General features: G+C 39.1%; 1 protein-coding gene across 1 annotated transcript in view; it reads left to right on the forward strand.

Annotated features, from left to right (window-relative positions):
- LOC145551728 (uncharacterized) overlaps positions 1–17,068 on the forward strand; it is a 74,469-nt gene extending 57,401 nt beyond the window's left edge. Inside the window, exons 6-7 of the mRNA XM_081607300.1 lie at positions 3,071–3,116; positions 7,799–17,068. Coding sequence (XP_081463426.1) covers positions 3,071–3,116; positions 7,799–7,887 — 135 coding nt within the window. The 3' untranslated portion in view covers positions 7,888–17,068. The remainder of the gene's footprint in view (positions 1–3,070; positions 3,117–7,798) is intronic.
- Positions 17,069–17,183: the final 115 nt, after the last annotated feature.

Raw genomic sequence — 17,183 nt, forward strand, 5'->3', positions numbered from 1 at the left:
TAGAAGTTGAAAAGTTCTTTTCAAGCCCAAAGTTTTTGCCGTCTTCACTTTTTCAGCTGGCAAGATGAATATCGTCGGGACAAAGCAGAGAAAAAGGAAAGGCTTTTGACAAGACTTCTAAAGGCCCAGGAGCTCGTCCTGTCTTTTCCCTTTTGCAGTTTCTACCCGTTACCGGCTGCTAAAAAGCCGCACAATCAAATGCAAACTAAGAAGTCGGCCTTTTAAGATACATCAGTGGGGCCCTTGTGGCGAAGCCGCTCGGCTTAGGTTTTTCACAACTTTTTCGAAAAAGAAGAAATTGGTGCATTCTCTTTTCTATCTGAGCTGCAGACAGTAAGTTCATGCTCTGTATGTGCAGAGCAGGCGATGCGGTTAATGCATGATCTGGAGAGCCCTTTTTTTTTTTTTTTTGCTCCAGGTGCTCTCGCTTGCAAGAATTTATCTTGTACAGAGCGTGATTTATGCTTTGTGAATGTAAGTGATGGTTGCAGTTGTATGTGAAGCAGACCTCCCTCATTCATTTTAACGCCGAAATGTGGGAACGATGAGCGATGGAGAAAAGAGACGAGTGTACAAAAGCGACATGAATACCAGATGGTTTATTTTTTCCTCTCAGTCCGGTCATGAGTTGCTCTTTGTAGCTCGTGCTTTCTGGTCAATCTGTGTTAGATATTTGAAGTCTAAACAGTCGGTGTTTTCTGGGCCAAGGCGGAGGGCGGGAAGGGGGTGGGGGGAGGATTGTGGTTTGACACGTTCAAGAATCACTTAGTGAGGCGGCATCACGGGGTGGCCTCAAGTAACCTGAAATAGCTGAAACTAGACCTCTGGGCAAATAATCACCTTGGGCCTGCATAAAGCGCAATGTTGATGCATTGTAAATTGTGAAAACGAACGCTTTAACATTGTGTGGCATATGTATTTCAAGGCTTTGAGAATTGGATGCAATCCCGAATTTCACCCACACAACCACAGGCTTTTGCTCTAGCGCTCTTGACTGAAATATCTTTTGCATTCCAAAATGGACACACAAAAAAAAGCAACCTTTTTTTTTTCCTCTTTTGAGGCTGCTTAAAGAATGTGTCTGAAGCCCTTCCCCTGCTGCTACCAGGCGTAGCTATCACAGCTCCAGGGTCACAAGCCGTCCACTGTCATCTCCCCAAAAGTGAAAGATTTGTGTGTTGAATCCAAACATGGCACACTTACTCAGTTTTAGTCCAAACTGGACTCACAAGGTAACCGCAGGTCTGATGATCTGAACAAACAACAGGAATTGTTTAGATACTTTGAGCGTTCTCTCATCCTTCTTTGAAGAGGTTTATATGGGAGACTTTTTTGGCAGGGAAGCAAGCTGTCACACACGTCGTGCACTGTAATTTCCTGGACTTGTAACACACCTACTCCTTTGATGTGGGTTTTCGAAACCTCGTCCTTCAACCTGTTTACCCTGCGAGCATCTCAGTAACCGGTAATACGCTTAATGATGTCATTGCATACAGGTCTCTCTCTTTTTTTTTTTTTTCTTCAATCTTTACTTCATCAACAAGTTGGGTCAGTTATGTCACCGACTCAGATCTTTATAAACGGGGGTGTGTTACTGTTTTTTACTGCTTTGTTCTGCGGTTACACAACTATGTCTGTGAAGGTGAGCTTAATCATCGCACAATCATCCAAAGATCAACACGACTCGTCTGCGCCTCCAACATCAAAGAGCGAACACTTCTGTATTCGTCTTTTCAACCGCCTTCTCATTCCTGACCTGTGGTTTAAATGTTTTTGTTTTGTGCAAGTTCTTCCTTAATGAGAACTTGTTCTGAATTCAGTTGAGCCACGTGGAAGTGAATAATGTTCACTGTTCAACACTTAAATATTCTGAACTAAGTTTGCAGCTCCAGCGTACAGTCCTCACTCAATTAGTGTAAATAGTCAGATTTCAGAAATACAATATAGGTAATGAGTATAAGGATCATGTCATTGACTAGCACCAGTTTATTCTCTCTTATCTTCCTTTGTAATATAAGCTGTATTTTATAATTGCTAATTGTAATTGACTGCAACCGCAAATTCAAAAACCCACAGCAGCAGTGAATAAGTTGAAGTTATCTTGGTAAATTGAGATCCTAAATTACGTTATACCGCTTAAATTATACTGCTGTCATTAATTCAATTTATTTTAGATATTATTCACAACACAATGCCAGTCCTCAATAAGGTCATCTAATGGCTGGACAGAAATTTTTATTCCATCTTCACTCCGTAAACACAGAAAAAAATGAAAACACTTCGTGCAACCTGATGGATTTAAGAGTTCAAACTTGAACCTTCAGTGATATCCTTATTTGTGAAGCAAAACTGGATACAGCGGAACAAAGTTTAAAGCGAGAGGAGCAGCTAAATCACCTATATGAGTAAGCAGACTGAGAGCGCTCCTCGAGGGGAAATGACTGACTGCGTCTTTTTCTCTGGGAATTTTTGGAAGTTTTCCCCTAAAAAAAAAAAACTGTAAGTCATTCAAACAGAAAACTGTGAAATGACTTCAAGATAAACTGCATTTCCCTTCGTGCTCCGTACTCAAAAATCAGTAGCGTTCAGCTCAAAGTTCTCCACAATGTGAGCTCAACTCATGAACAGATTCATTTGAACAATCTGCAATGTTATGCTGCACAATAATAACATGTGCACACACCCAGCAGAAAGGCCCTTTTTGTTGTTATGCTAAAAGAAGATGGATATCAGTCACTGGAGCTGGCTGCGTGAGGTTTTGGTGCCGTGCAGCTGTGCCGGGGCTCTGAATGGAAATATGACGAGTTTTGTCTGTGGAATGTCTCGGCATGAATGTGCAAAGATTTTGAACTTTCACCTCATGTGTGCAGCAGCTGAGGTCTTAGCTGGGGCATTCCTGTTCTTCCAACAGCTTTCAGCTAGTATCAGCTCTCCCCTCTATGCCGTATCGCAGATTATATCACAACTTCAAGAGCTTAATGTGAAAAATCAAGACAATTTGGCTCAGGCGTTTTTGGTCTGCTGTTTGCTCATTTCAGCATGAATATAGTTTTGTGTTTGTTTCTTGCAGGAATTGGCTGATGTGCGGAAGAAATCAGTAGGACACGCTGCGATAAGTAAGTGAGGTTTTTTAAAATGTTTTTATGTACTGTAATAAAACTTTGCTTCATGTTAGGTATGCATCATAAATGGAAAGCTGGTCAATACATTTATTCGTCGCGGTAGCTTTAAAAATGGGGGCACATTAAATTTGCACCAATATGCAAACTGGTATCTTTGCATTATGCTGTTTCTCACCGAATTGCAGAACATTTTTAAAACACTTGATTTTGATTTCTGATTCTAGAGCTTGGTCATGTTGTTCTGCTGGTTTGCTTTGTATTGTTTGCTAATCTGTTGTGTTATCTGATACCTCAAAATAGAGAGCTGACAGTAAATGATAGGAAAGACAAAATAATATTTCAATTGTTAACTTGCCATTGAAAAAGACCAACATACAAAAAACTTAGGCAGACTAAGATGAGTCTGGTTTTCATCCAAAAACTTTGCCTTTTCTTTTATGTTTTTATTGTGAACCTTCGTTGTATTTCTAAACTGGCTTCATATTTAAATTTCCAGTTTTAGCTGCATGTTTATCCTACTAGAAGTGGAACAATCCTCTGTCTCAAATCTTTTGCAGACCCTAGATTATATTCTTCAAGGACTGCTCAGTTTTTAACACCATCAATCTTCCCATCAACATTTATAGTTTTCCTGTACCTGCTGAAAAAACAGCATTCCTCCCTAGCGCTTCCTCTACTATGTTTTCTCTTCAGGATTGTGGGATTAGGATGATATTTGCAGGGGTTCTTTTGCAACTTAGAAGATGTTTGATATCCTATGGCTTTTTTGAATATCATGCCGTTGTTATTGGCGTGATATTTCCATATTTCTTCACTTTATTACAAAAGTCAGATCTGTGGAGTGCATGAGCCGCTCTTCCATTCGAGCTGTGAATATAATCGGGGCCCTCTTGCCTGTATTCTCTGAGTATTATTCTCCTGTCCTAACTAGTCAGTTTAGATGGAGGGCCATGTTTTGGTAGGTTTGCAGCTCAGGATACCGTTTCATAAACCACCATTAAACTTCTTCACAGCCTCATCCCAGACTTGTCGGGTGTGTTCCTTTGCCTTTATGATGAAGTTTTCTCACTAATTTTCTCTATTAAATCTCTGAGGCTTTCACAAGCTATAATGTAATTAAATCACAAAAATGCTAACTCTTAGCTGATCAGGTTACATCTAAAAACAGTCAGTTGCACTAGATTTTATGGATTTTTATTACAACTATTATTTTTTGTGAAACGAGTCTTTTGTCTTAAACATCATGACGACTTTGCTGCTTTGTTTTTGTCTATCTAAAAAAAAAAAAAAAATCCCCAATAAGATATAGACATGTTTGCGGATTTAGCATAACAAAACATGGCAAGGAAGGACTGTGAATGTCTCTGGAAGGCACTGTAAATCACATAAAAGAGGTAAATATGTGTCTCAGACTACAAGCTAAAACGGTTTAGAGTAAGACAGGTCAATCCAGAGGTTCTGTTTTTATTTGGTAAAGTTGACATCATCACCACTAGTCTGGGAGAGTTCTTGCACCTTATTTCAAATTTAGGTCAGCCCTTGTTGTTTCAAAGTGTGTTAACCTTTTGAAGACAGTAAAATTAAACAGCAATATGTGTTTGGATGTGCCTGTCCAAACTACAAAATTAAATGAAATGAATTTTAAATGCATGATTTTGAAAAAAAGGATCCTAATTTAAAAGGCTCAGCATGCACTCACACACTGTTGGTCCCTGGCACCCCAGCTGCCCAGGATCTCTAAAGTCACGTTGTCCCAGTCTGATTGAAGGTCCAGCTGGTAGACCAGCCCTTTTCATCCCTTTCCCTTTTATGAGAAAGACAAACAGCTCCATGTCGTCACCCACACTAGAGAGATTGATACACACACTCACGCGCAGACAGGGACATATGCACACACACACGCACACGCGCACACACACACTCACATTTTCTTAATGGATGCCCTCTCTCCCACTGTAATCACTTTGCTAATGACCTGCTTGAACTCTGAATGAAACCCAGAGGGTTGGAACAAAAGGTGGCTGTAGCTTAAAATGTGCAGCATGTGAACATGGCTGACTGGAAATAGCTTGTGATGACTTGATGACTTCTAGTCTGAACTTTAAGAATGAAAAAAAGGCAACTTTTTCAGTTTTTGTCTTTGTATGGAAAACATCCCAGATGACTTTTCATTCCTCCTTTGACAGCCAGTTTTTAACAAAATATCTACAGGTATATTATAGGTATAATTATAATATGCATTACTCTTAGGCTTGTTTGTCAGGTTCAATATAACTTTAAAAAAATAAAAACATGTAAGCGGGTATAACAAGTACTATTCATTATGCCAACATTTCTAAAGTTTAAATTTTTTATTGGTTTTATACGTCATATTTTTTGCTGCTGTAATCAGAAAATCCTCATAACCAGCAGAAATAAAGGCTTGAAAAAATATTGGTGTGTGTAAATAATGTTTACAATAATGTTGCACTTGGTAAATTGAGCAACTTAAAATAATGAATGTCTAAATTATATCCTAATTTGCAGAGTTGCACCTGTATAGTCTACTGAAAGGATATGTGGTTATATGATTCCCCCTTCACAAACTGCTGCTCCTATTTTACATAAGAAGAGCATCAATCAGAACTAAATGGCATATTTTGCAAAGTTTTGACTTACTTGTGCTGATTTTTACCCATTCCAGCTTCTCTTCAAGAAGTTTTGCAGTAATTATTTATATGAGGAGCAGTGCTGATGGGGGTAAAAACTCAAATTTAAAATAAATGTAGAAAAAAAAAGAGCATTATAGTAAGGAACATCTCTGGTGAGATGGAAACAATACGGTAGCTTGCAATAATTATGAACATTTGATGATTGCTCAGATGGTTTAAAGTAGTTGACCCTTCTAGTTCTAGTTTAAACTTTATTGGCACAAACTAGTTTTGAATTCTAAAAAGGAAATAAAAAAATATTCTTTTTTCTTTTCTTTTTATTTTTGTTTATCTACTTTCTGACCATTGCAGTTAATGGCTTATTATGTTTAGCTGAAATGACTTCAGCTTTCTGGTATTTCACCCCCATAAAATGGCCTAATTTGTGCAAAAAAGGCTGGTCTACTAATATTTTTTGTGCATCAGGATAAAAACCTTTAAATTCATCAGATTATGAAGTCCTGCTTTGATGTTGTTTCTGTGAGTCCCGAGTAAAAACATCTACATGATTTTTTTTAATCCCAAGAGATAATTGACCTCTTAGATTAAACAAACACAAATTAAACTTCTGGTACGTAGATCTCCTCGTCTTTACATAAACACGGCGTAGGATTAAAATAACTGTTTATACTTCACATGACCTGAATGAATCACTGAATACATAACCATGAGTCATTCTGTGATTTGTAAGCCAGCATCCTACCTGCATGCTTGAAGAAGGGTTTTCTAGTAAAAGCCCTTTCAAAGCTGCTTCCCTGTTCCTCTCTCCCGCTTCAGCAAACGAACACAACAAAAGGTGGGACAAGAGTCGGACAATAATAAAGACAGAGGAGGAGAGAATGAGCAGCCGGATCTTAACTTCCCGGGTGTGTGCTGGCCCAAGAGGCCACTTGTAGGGTCATTTTTACACGAAACTTAACTGTAACAATGAGATTTCAGAAAAGAAAGGAAAACACTGGCCCCTCCACATGGAGACCTTTTTTTTATATATTTAAAATTGGTTGTGGGTTAAACAAAAAAACAAAAAAAAACTCATGTTCACATGGAACTGTTTCCAGAAATGTTTTCAACCACTATTTTTACTCCTCCAGACCTGTAAGTGGCGCTAAACATGAACGTTGGGACATGCAAAAAGAAAGCAACAAAGCATGAGTGGAGCCTTTTGTGTAGAGCCCTGATGACGTTGAACTTCTTCTCCGTGTCATGTCGAATTATAAAACAGATCAATTATAAGACAGCAAACATGTAAACTACCACTGTTGTTGTCATGTATTACGTGCCTGTTGGTGTAAGTCAGGCTAAAAGCACCAGTGTTTTCAGAAATAGACATTTTTTCTGTCTATGTTAATTACAGGAACTTTTGTGCCATTTATGAAAACAAAAATAGGGATTCTAAGTTTCCCCAGCTAGCAAAAGTCCGCGGCTGGGAGAGTGAAAATATAAAAAAAACTTGTTTTTTTTTATAAAACATTTCAATAAAAAGAAGGGGAAATAGATCAAATCAACACAGCACACAGAACACACAAGGGCAGAGTGAAATGAAAAGATGAGATCATAGATCAGTTTCTACAACATCTGATGGGTCCTGTTGGTTGTCTAATGTGCCTGACTCTTTCTCTCATGAAAATCTGTCCGGTAGCAGCTTGTTGTCAAACTCCTTCATAAATCAGAGCTTGTATGAAATACCAGCAGGAGGCAAAGGTCAAAGGAGAAAATTAGCAGCTGTTCTTTCCTTTCCTTTCATGTTAGCTGCGGGGCTAATCACCACGTCTGCCATCAGCCTCATTTCCACTTTAAAACAACGTTGCCGACGACGGGGGCGTGGGCTTTTTCCCTCTGCTTACATTTTATGGCACCAGTGACCAGATTTTTATCTGTGCAGAAAGTAGGGGAGACATGTAGTTCAGAATGAGGAGCTGTACCTTCCCCAGCCTTTTGTTTCAGCATTCATTTCTGCATCTTCAGGTTCTGCTTCTTTTCATGCAGCTCTGTCGACACACGTCAGCAGCTCCAGAGCAGCAGTGATGACGGCTGAACTACTTTGCCTCTTCTCAACTCCAAGGTGGTTCTGCTAGTTAATGTGAAGCCCGGTGAACTTTGACGACCCCTCACTCTCACAGTGTCTGTTATTCTCCTGCCCTGCTGATGCAACTGCAAAGCGGATTAAATAAATGTAATTATGGCCTATACCTGTTATCAGTAGAATAGACATTATGGAAGTGTTTCCCATTAAGTTGAAGGGAAGTTTTCCAGATTTTTGGTGTCCCCATTAGACGTAATGTGTTTCAATAATGACCGAGATGCTAAAGAAAGAGAAAAGACAATGTGCATTGTTTGTCAATGATAACATTCAGCAATTCTTCAATTGCAAAGGTTTATCTAAGGCTGCTGGCCCATATGATAGACCAAGACTTGCTAATATAAGTTAGTAACGATGGGTTTTTATTTGTTGCAACAGAATAAACGGGGCTGAATATTACATAGTAGACACCACACTATTCAGGTTTTTACTTCATGTAATGGTCCTTCCTCTTCACAATTGTGTACTTCATGTTGCACTATCACATGAAATTCCCATTAACTTCTTTGCATTTAGTTGTAACGTGACAAAATGTGAGGAACTCTAGTTGGTGTAAATACTTTAGCAAGACATTGTATTTAATTCTTTAGTTTTGTGTTTCTCTTTAAGGTTTCCTGTTTGCAGATGAGTTTTCACTGCTGCATATAGCATGTGTTCTCTCATTTAAAGCTGCAGAAGGTAACCCTTATAAAACAATATGTTCTTTACAAGTTTTTTTTTTAATTGTCACTTTGTCTTGAAAGTATAATCTCAGAAAGATCATCTGTGGAGAATGTGAGCTCTACCATCCACAGAAATACACCAATCTCAGTCAGAAACAACCAGTCAGAGCCAAGAGGAGGGTCTTAGCACTGTAAGTCATGCTCGTGTATGTACTGCTCACAACATTACCTCGTGTGCAAGCTCTAGATTGTAGGTTTGCTTCAGCTATGCTAATAGTGGAGAAGCAACATAATGTTACAGGAAAACTGTTCGTCCAGCTTCATCGGTGGCCATGCTAACTATTCTGCGCATTCACTGTAGGCTAGCTGTGGAGCAGGGGGAGGGTGTGGGCATCGAGTACACAAGGATGATTGGCAGCACTAAGACTTTCCTCCTAGGTCTGATTGGTTGTTCCTGATGAGGAGCAATGTTGTAGGTTACCTAGTGCAGCTTTAATGACAAGATATGCTTGGAATGATTTTCTCTAAAGTATTTCTGAACTTTACTTTGACTAACGTCACCAGTAAGTGACAAAAAGAGATTTCTTTTCTCTTCTTTTGTTTGCTATTCGCTACTTCTCAGGGCAGAAGTTTCACAAGTTTTCTCCCGTGAGATCTGTTTTCAACCCCACATTCAATGTGGTTAAATTGCATGAAAATGACATTATACATATTTTCTCTGTCCTCCTATAGCTCCCCTCTCCATTCTTTGACCCTTTTCTCTCCTCCCCCACACCCTTTCTGTACTTTAATTTTACATCTCTCTTCTCCAGTTCTGCACCCTTTCTCCATCTTTTTTTCCTCTCTGTGGGAAAGTTTTCCCTATCGGTTGTCAGAGCAGTCAGTGAGGTGCAAAGCAGCGTAGCTTTGATGATGTTCCTCTTTGCCTATCTGCTGTGCAATATGTTTTGAAACTCCCCCTCCCCTCTGCACACCTGCTGGGAAGCTGCATGACACTGGGAAACATTCCACAATAGGGTCAGAACACTTTTATCTTAGTTTTAGTTATGGATTTGGAAACTCTTTCAGGATTAAAGGAACGTTATGCAGCTGGCCAGTGCTGAGCACCTGTATGATTGCTCTTTTTTGCTTCATGTGGGACTTCCTTTATTCCCAGTAGGTGGGTCTGGCTCGCTAAAAAATATCACTGCCTTAAAGAAGAGAGAGAGAAAAAAGTAAAGATTAGTGTTTCATTCTGGAGCAAACATTCTGTTTTGCTCCAACCGTTTTGTTTGTACATTCATGAGTCATTGTGGTTTGAGACTAAAAGTGATTGAATGCTACAAATGAGGCTTTTGGGTGGTTTTTGCCCAGCAACTTCATTTTGTGATTTCACTATGAGATGCTTTTGGAGACTTGCGCGTGAAGCGCAGCCTAAAGAGACTGTGACTCACACTGGAACCATGAAATTCTGTTAATTATTATTTAACTTCGTCACAGAAAAGCAAGGAGTTTTGAGTTGTTTGGTTCTTTGACTCCACGTTTGCAGTTTGGGTGGGTGAGTTTACTTTACTGGGTAAATAAACAAAGACATGTTACTTTCACATTTGGGATTCATTGAACGTTTATGCAATCCCCATATTTTACGAGGATAGCCGTGCTCCAGCGTATGAATCATGGGGCTGCGGTAGACTTCTTGTCCTTTGAAATTCAGCATTTACTTATACTCGACACAAACCCAGTACTTTTCCAACTGTGTTATGTGTAAAAGCACATTGTGCTTTTTACAATGATTCTACCAGTATTGCAGGGACTACTTTGGTGTTGTAATTTGCACATGAATTATTCAACATTAGCATGTAGGATGATGCAGTACTGTTTCTTTTTTTGACAGCAACAGATATTTTGGCCCCAACCGGAAGTTCTTAAGGAAAGTTTCTACTTTGGGCAGTTTGCCACTAAAGTTGCTTGGCATTTGCCATTTGAATCTAAAGGTATGTACTGGCCACAGCAAAAAAAAAAATCGCTCATCTGCCTTCACACATGAAACTAAAGTGGTGTCCCATTTTTAATCGATATAATTTATCAAATCCTTTTGAAACGACTTCAACTCTTCTGTGAAGGTTTCCTGTGAGAGTTTGTGTTTATGGGACATTGGATCGTTCTTCCAGAAGCTCATTTGTACAGAGAGAGTCAAACACTGATGTTGGACAAGAAGGCCTGGCATTACGGTTTCCTCTCTAATTTATCCAAAATTAGAGATTTTGGAATCAAAATTTGTCTTACTGGTGAGCAGAAAAAAAACATTTGCCTTCTTTTTGCCACCCTGGACTTTTATCTGGATTATTTTCCCTACATGCTGCTGCTGTGGCATCAGATAAATAAACAATAGGATTGAGAGATGAGTGCATGTTTGTCACATCCTGTGTTCGTACACAATGTGAATCTAACTTTAAAATTAAACTTAATAGTCTCGTTGCTTTTATCATCGTCCTTCACCTGGTCGAGAGGTGCCAAACATTTTTTACGGGATGATTGAGTTATTTTGTCTCTTTTTCTGTCGGCACATCCTGTGAAAAGCTCTGAGTCCAGCAGCAGGAAGCAGCTTGGTGTTTAATGGGGGAGAATAAAAAAAACAGGGTTGAACGTAACAACACAGACCAGTCTTTTCCATGAGGATGGTAATGGAATATTTGATTAATTCTATGTACACAGACGGTTGTTTGGCTTGTTTCACGGAATCTGACTTTGTATCGACACTGCCACGCATCATGCATACCTTTCAGTCGGAGCGTGACAGAACTGGTAGGGTGTGGATATGCCAATATCACAAGGACCGTCTGTGCCACTTGTTCTTCAGACAAAGGAGCGTTGCCAGCTCTCTCTGTTGGTCTTATGGTGTGTGTTTTTTTTCTGTTTCTTGTTGCTATCATGTAAAGATATAAACGGTGGCGTTGTGCACCATCCAGTGAGTGGAACTCGTTAATCAGTCATAATGATACATTGACTTGCTGTTCAGATTAGCCTCAGTCTATTTGCTTTTGCATTGCACCATCTACAACTATTGTCCACAATGCCAACAACAGTGAACATAAATTCATTTTTACATCAGTCTGTCCTTGATTTATTGTCCTTTTGTATTTAAGAATGCCGCCAAAAAGCATCTACTAACAATATTACATGTTTTACCAAACTATGGCCATCTCTTTTATTCAGCAGTACTCGTCATAGTGTCAGAATTGTGGTCTAAAACATCCAAATTACAGCCTTAATCAATGACATGTTTTAGTATTTCTTTCAAATGAGTCATGTCTTCGTAGCACTGATTGCATGTTTTATACAACCTGGTTTAAATACAGCCCAGTACAACTGTCTTACATAGACACTTAAAGCAGGAGCTTGACGAACAGTCTCCTTATTTTGTGTTACATGAGTGTAGAGGTCAGAAGTTAATTCCTAGATTTCTTTATAACTCGTTCAAATATGTTATTAGGCACTTACGCAATCACCTTTATGCTGTTGTATGTTTTTACTGTTGATGTTTACATATTTAGACGTTTAATCTACCCTATTCGGATTTTAAAGTTGGAGTTACAACTTCTGTTCGCTCACTCAGCCTAGTTTTCGATTGGTTAGCTTTGTGACACGTGAACAAGAACAAGGAAGTGAAACGTGTAAAGAAGTGTGGAGAAGAGTAAAGAGCTGTTTATAAAAGTTATTTGTCTCCATCCTGTTGTGTCTGCTGTCTGAGCGTGTCCTTACCGCAATCTATCAAACCCACATGTTAAATCAGCTTACTGGTTTTTCTTCTGTAGTCTTAGTGCAGTCGTCTATCCTCACATTGAAAATTTAGAGGGAAATTTTTCATTTTCAGTATATTTATTTACTGACATAATATCGTCAATAACTTTTTAGGGATTTTCTTGGCACTAGTGGGGATTATTGAACAATAATTACACAGAAAACACAGTCAAGAAAGAACGGGAAGGCACATGGTACGGCTGCTCCACCAACTGAGTCACCAAGGTCTCCATGTTGTCCAAAATAAAGTTTTGTCAACCTAGCCATGTGCTAAAAACAAGGTAGAAACCTACAGAGAGAGAGAAACCATTCTCAATACTTCTTTGCACAAGCTCTCTCTCTAAATCACCTGCACTCTCTTGTGGTTTCTTTTTTTTTTGCTCTTTTTCCTCCTCTGCTCACCTGGTGGGATTTCCACAGGATTTAGGTTAAGGGACTGAGGTCATCATGGAGAAAGTTTGACATAGTTTTAGATGAACCATGTAGGATTATGTTTTTGATCATTATCCTGCTGAAAGATGGAATAATACTCTACCTGAACTCACAAGATTTGTAATCATATAACCATAACAACATTGTATTTAAAGAAGTTCATCACACCATGGGCTCCAGCCCACAAAACCACAAATCTTCCATTAAACCTAACAGAGGGAAAAAGGTGATTTTCAATTTGTCAACAAAGAGAAAAGCATAATTTTACTAATGGCCACACATCACATGGTTGTCGATACTTTATAGATTAATTTTTTTATTTGGCATGCTTTCCAAGCAGCTGGTTATCATATAGACAGACAAAACTAGCAGTTTTAAAACTTTTTGACCCAAATAATGCTGTTCTTTGCTGTAGTGAAGTTTGGATATTTATTTATTTGTTTACCTCCTTTACGCTCAGTGCTAATACTGTTAAAATAAATAGCGATTCAACCCCCATAGCGGTGTTGTTGCCTATTTCTTCATGAAGGGAAGAGAAAGTCATGGATTAGTAATTAGAAGAACCTAGACAGACTTCTTGACTTTTTCTGTTCTACTTTACATGTCGAGCAGAAAAATACAACGTAGTTGGATTTATTTTGTAATAACTTTGATGTGTCAGTAAAATATCATGTGCTCAAAAGAAGGCTGGATATTTCACTTTTTTTTGATGTGAGATAATTTAACATCAAATGATACTTGGTTATACTTGGAGAGGGAAGTCTGGGCCTCCCTTCTGAAGCTGCTGCCCCCGCGACCCGACCCCGGATAAGCGGAAGAAAATAGATGGATGGATGGATGATACTTGGTTTTCAGCTTCAGCTTGTATTAACAACCCAGTTTGCATAAATAAAATGTTTGTTTGTTTTTTAAACTTGTATAACTTTTTTAGACAAAGGCTCAATCAGGATTATTACCACTAACATAATTTCTAAAAAACAAGAAAACAAAAGTGAATCATTAAAATCATTAAAATGAAGGTGATGTAATTGCTTAAAGTCCAGCAGTGGTAAAACATCGCTTTGCATTTAATCAGCATTATGTTCTACGTTAACATCATGATCGTGTCCCACTTAATTTGCTCACATCATGGTAATGATGCTGCAATTTCTGTTTTTCCTGACAATGTTGGATATTTTGTCCCAACAGGCGTTTCTGCAGGACAATTTTATGTTTCTCTATTAATATCTGATTCAAACTAAGTAGCTGAGTTTTAAAGTGATGGTGTTCCCATCATGTGCATTTAAAGTGGGTATAAATGTGGGGAGTTTCCTAATTTATTCCTCACCAGAAACTGCTTTTTGTAGTTTGATTTCATGGAATAGTTATAAAGACTTAGTTATAAATCCAATACAGAATAACTCATTGTAGGTGTTTGTTAGAGACGTGGAACTTTATTTTTTTGGTTTGAGATTGTGAATTAAGGTGCATGCGGTGCTGATGACACCAAGGACATCAGAGATATCTTGTAAGTTGCAACATAAAATGTACCGAGACACACTGGACGAATACAAGGATGTGGTCTAGCATGCCAGTGGTGGTTTTTAAACTGTGCAAACTGAATTACACCTTGGAAATGCAGACACGCACAGACTCTGTCTGTCTGCCTTGGCAAACATTTACTCACATTAGGTGGAGTTTGAGTGCAGCCAAAACAGATGAGACAAAGCATCGCAGGCGCTGTTTCTACACATTATTAAACTTTTAAGCCACCGATAAACAGGATTGTAGGAGAAAAGAAAAAGAGAGAGGGGGGACGTTGGAGTAATTATTCATCCTCGGCGCTCACACATTCACTCACCCACAGTTTTATTATTGAGTCTCTCAAATGAGCTTCAGAGGATGACTATGAGGTTTTGCCTATTTTTCTATCTGCTGGCAACTTCACCTGTTTGTCATCACCAGTTATTTATTAAGACTGTCCCTTAAATTGACATTAGAGTTTGTTTTTTGTCAAATTGGGTCCTTAAAGAGGAATGCACCTCTAACAAGCCGTAACAAGCGAATGAATGGCTGGCTTCTCAAACTTTAAGGGTGTTATGCACCATGTCCAACTTCAAAGCCCGTCTTAACTCCACACTTTAATTGTATCTTCTTCAAGCCCGTCTGCCTGACCGCCATCTGATTCTGCTGACAACTGCACTCCTCTTACTTCTCCACACTCATCCCTCTATCTCCCCGCTCCTGCTTCTCTGTCTTTCTCCATCTGTCAGAGCAGATAGATGCCCCCTCCTCCTCCACCAGCCCCCACCCCGTCCTTCTTCCTTGCAGTTCCTTCAGCTTCTCCAACAAACTCTCTCTGCTACAAGTGTCAGCTCTAAATTACTTTTTTTTCTGGGAATGTGTTGACGTCTGCACGGAGAACGATGCTGTTTACCACGCTTTTCTTCTCTCCCTCCCTCCTTTCCCTGTTTATTTCTCTCCTTTTTTGCCGTTTCTCTCAGAGCCTACAAACAGACATTCACGCTTCTCTCCATATGGGCTTTAATTTGCCATTGTCCCCCAAGATATTCTTCGCTCAGGCTTGAGATAAAGGGATAATCACTTCAAAGGGAAGCTGGGGGGGAGACTGCCCCCTCCCTCCCAGCTGAAAGGAGAAGTGGACAATACGCTAATTGAGAGGGGGAACTGATCACAGGGTCTGTTCAAAGGGACGCCTGGCCACGCCCCCTCCTCCCTACCGACGCACTTAATTTTATTAGTGTTTATGGCGATGCTTCAGCCAAAATTATCACTCCAACCCTCCACAGCCTTTGAACATCCAAATTTTGGGTTATTTGCAATTATCCACCCTTTCGTCTGTGTTTTTTTTTTTTTTTTTCTGTGCTATTTCAGTGCAAGTATGGGGATTTTGTGAAGAGCAAAGAGTGATTAAAAAAAAAAAAAAAAAACAACCAAAAAACAAGCTGTATGGGATTTATTGTCCGCGATGTGGGAACACAGGCTGTTGGCTGTGATGTGATGCAAATCCAAAGGTTCTTGTGAAAAAGTGACAAAAAGGGGTTGAATACGGGCCTTATGTTTGACTGATGCAACTAATGATGCACCATCAAAGACTTCCGCAGTTCGGCAGCGACGTCGCTAAAAAGGAAACAGAGAGAGAAACAAAAAATAAAGAAGGAGGGAAGAGGATTTCTTTCAAACAAATCATCTCTTCCATTCCAGTGCCATCATTTAACTCCTCTGTCTATTTCTGTGCGTCCTGATGACACCTCTGCTGACAGGAGCGAAATGAACATTTTTCCCTTGCCATGTAAGGGAGGCTCTAATTAAAGACGAGTTTCATTTCCAATTTGCGGTGGCCCTACCAGATGTCTTTAATTTCTCCCAGATCACGAGCTCTCAATTAGCCTTGAGGTCACCCTATTTTATTTTTGGTGGTGGGGAGGGGGGGCTTCGTAGCCTATCGGTGGCAGCACTTTTGTTCCTGCATTGTGCTTTTAGTGCTTTTGGATCCCCCCAGCAAGTTGGTTAGAGTCCTTACAAAGGGGTCAGGGTGAGGTCAACTTCAAAAAGGAGTTTCTTGTGGATAGTTTAGAGCAACCTCACACTTTTGTTACTGCTCGACACAAGAGCGCTCTCTCCGTGGTCAACAGGTGTGGTCTCTTGGGTTCAACGTCTCGCAACAATTAGAAAAAGAAGAATTAGAGGAGGGAGCATCTATAAGACAGTAGGTGACTGAAAATGTTTCTACCCATTGAATGTTTTTAGATTTTGACAAGTTACATCCACAAATGTTAATGTATTTTGTTTTATTGAGCACTACATTAGTAAAGGGGGTTGATTACAAATGCATGCCACGCTTTGTTAAAAAAGAAATTAAGACCTTGTTTGTTTGTTTTTTCCATTTATTTATTCCACACTTTTGCATATGTGATAGCGTGGAACGGGCATGGGGCAACATTTGTCTTTCTGTTAAGTAATTAGATATTTTCCTCCTTCTTCAATCTGGTGTTGACTGGAACGATTGTGGTGGGGATAGTATGTGATGCACTGCAGGTGCATGGATGGTGGAGATAACTGGTTCGACTTTGCTTATCACAAGTTGGTGATAACGTTTTACAGAAATGCAGATGTTTTGTGGAAAATATGCTTTTTACATCAAACTAATCAAACAAATAATCATCACATGTTCCTTAGATGACAAACAATATATGAAGTGATTTTTCAGAGATGTCAGAGCAGCCATTTTAAAATTACTTAACAAATTATATATGAAGTTAAGGTATAACCTGGATAGATACATACAATCATCCAAATAACAATAGCTAATATATATATATATATATATATATATATATATATATATATATATATATATATATATATATATATATAGTAGATGTATATTTGCCAAAGTGGATGAATTAAGGGGCAA

The sequence above is a fragment of the Poecilia reticulata genome, chromosome 1, assembly GCF_904066995.2.
Source record: "Poecilia reticulata chromosome 1, P_reticulata-male-v2, whole genome shotgun sequence".
NCBI lineage: Eukaryota > Metazoa > Chordata > Actinopteri > Cyprinodontiformes > Poeciliidae > Poecilia > Poecilia reticulata.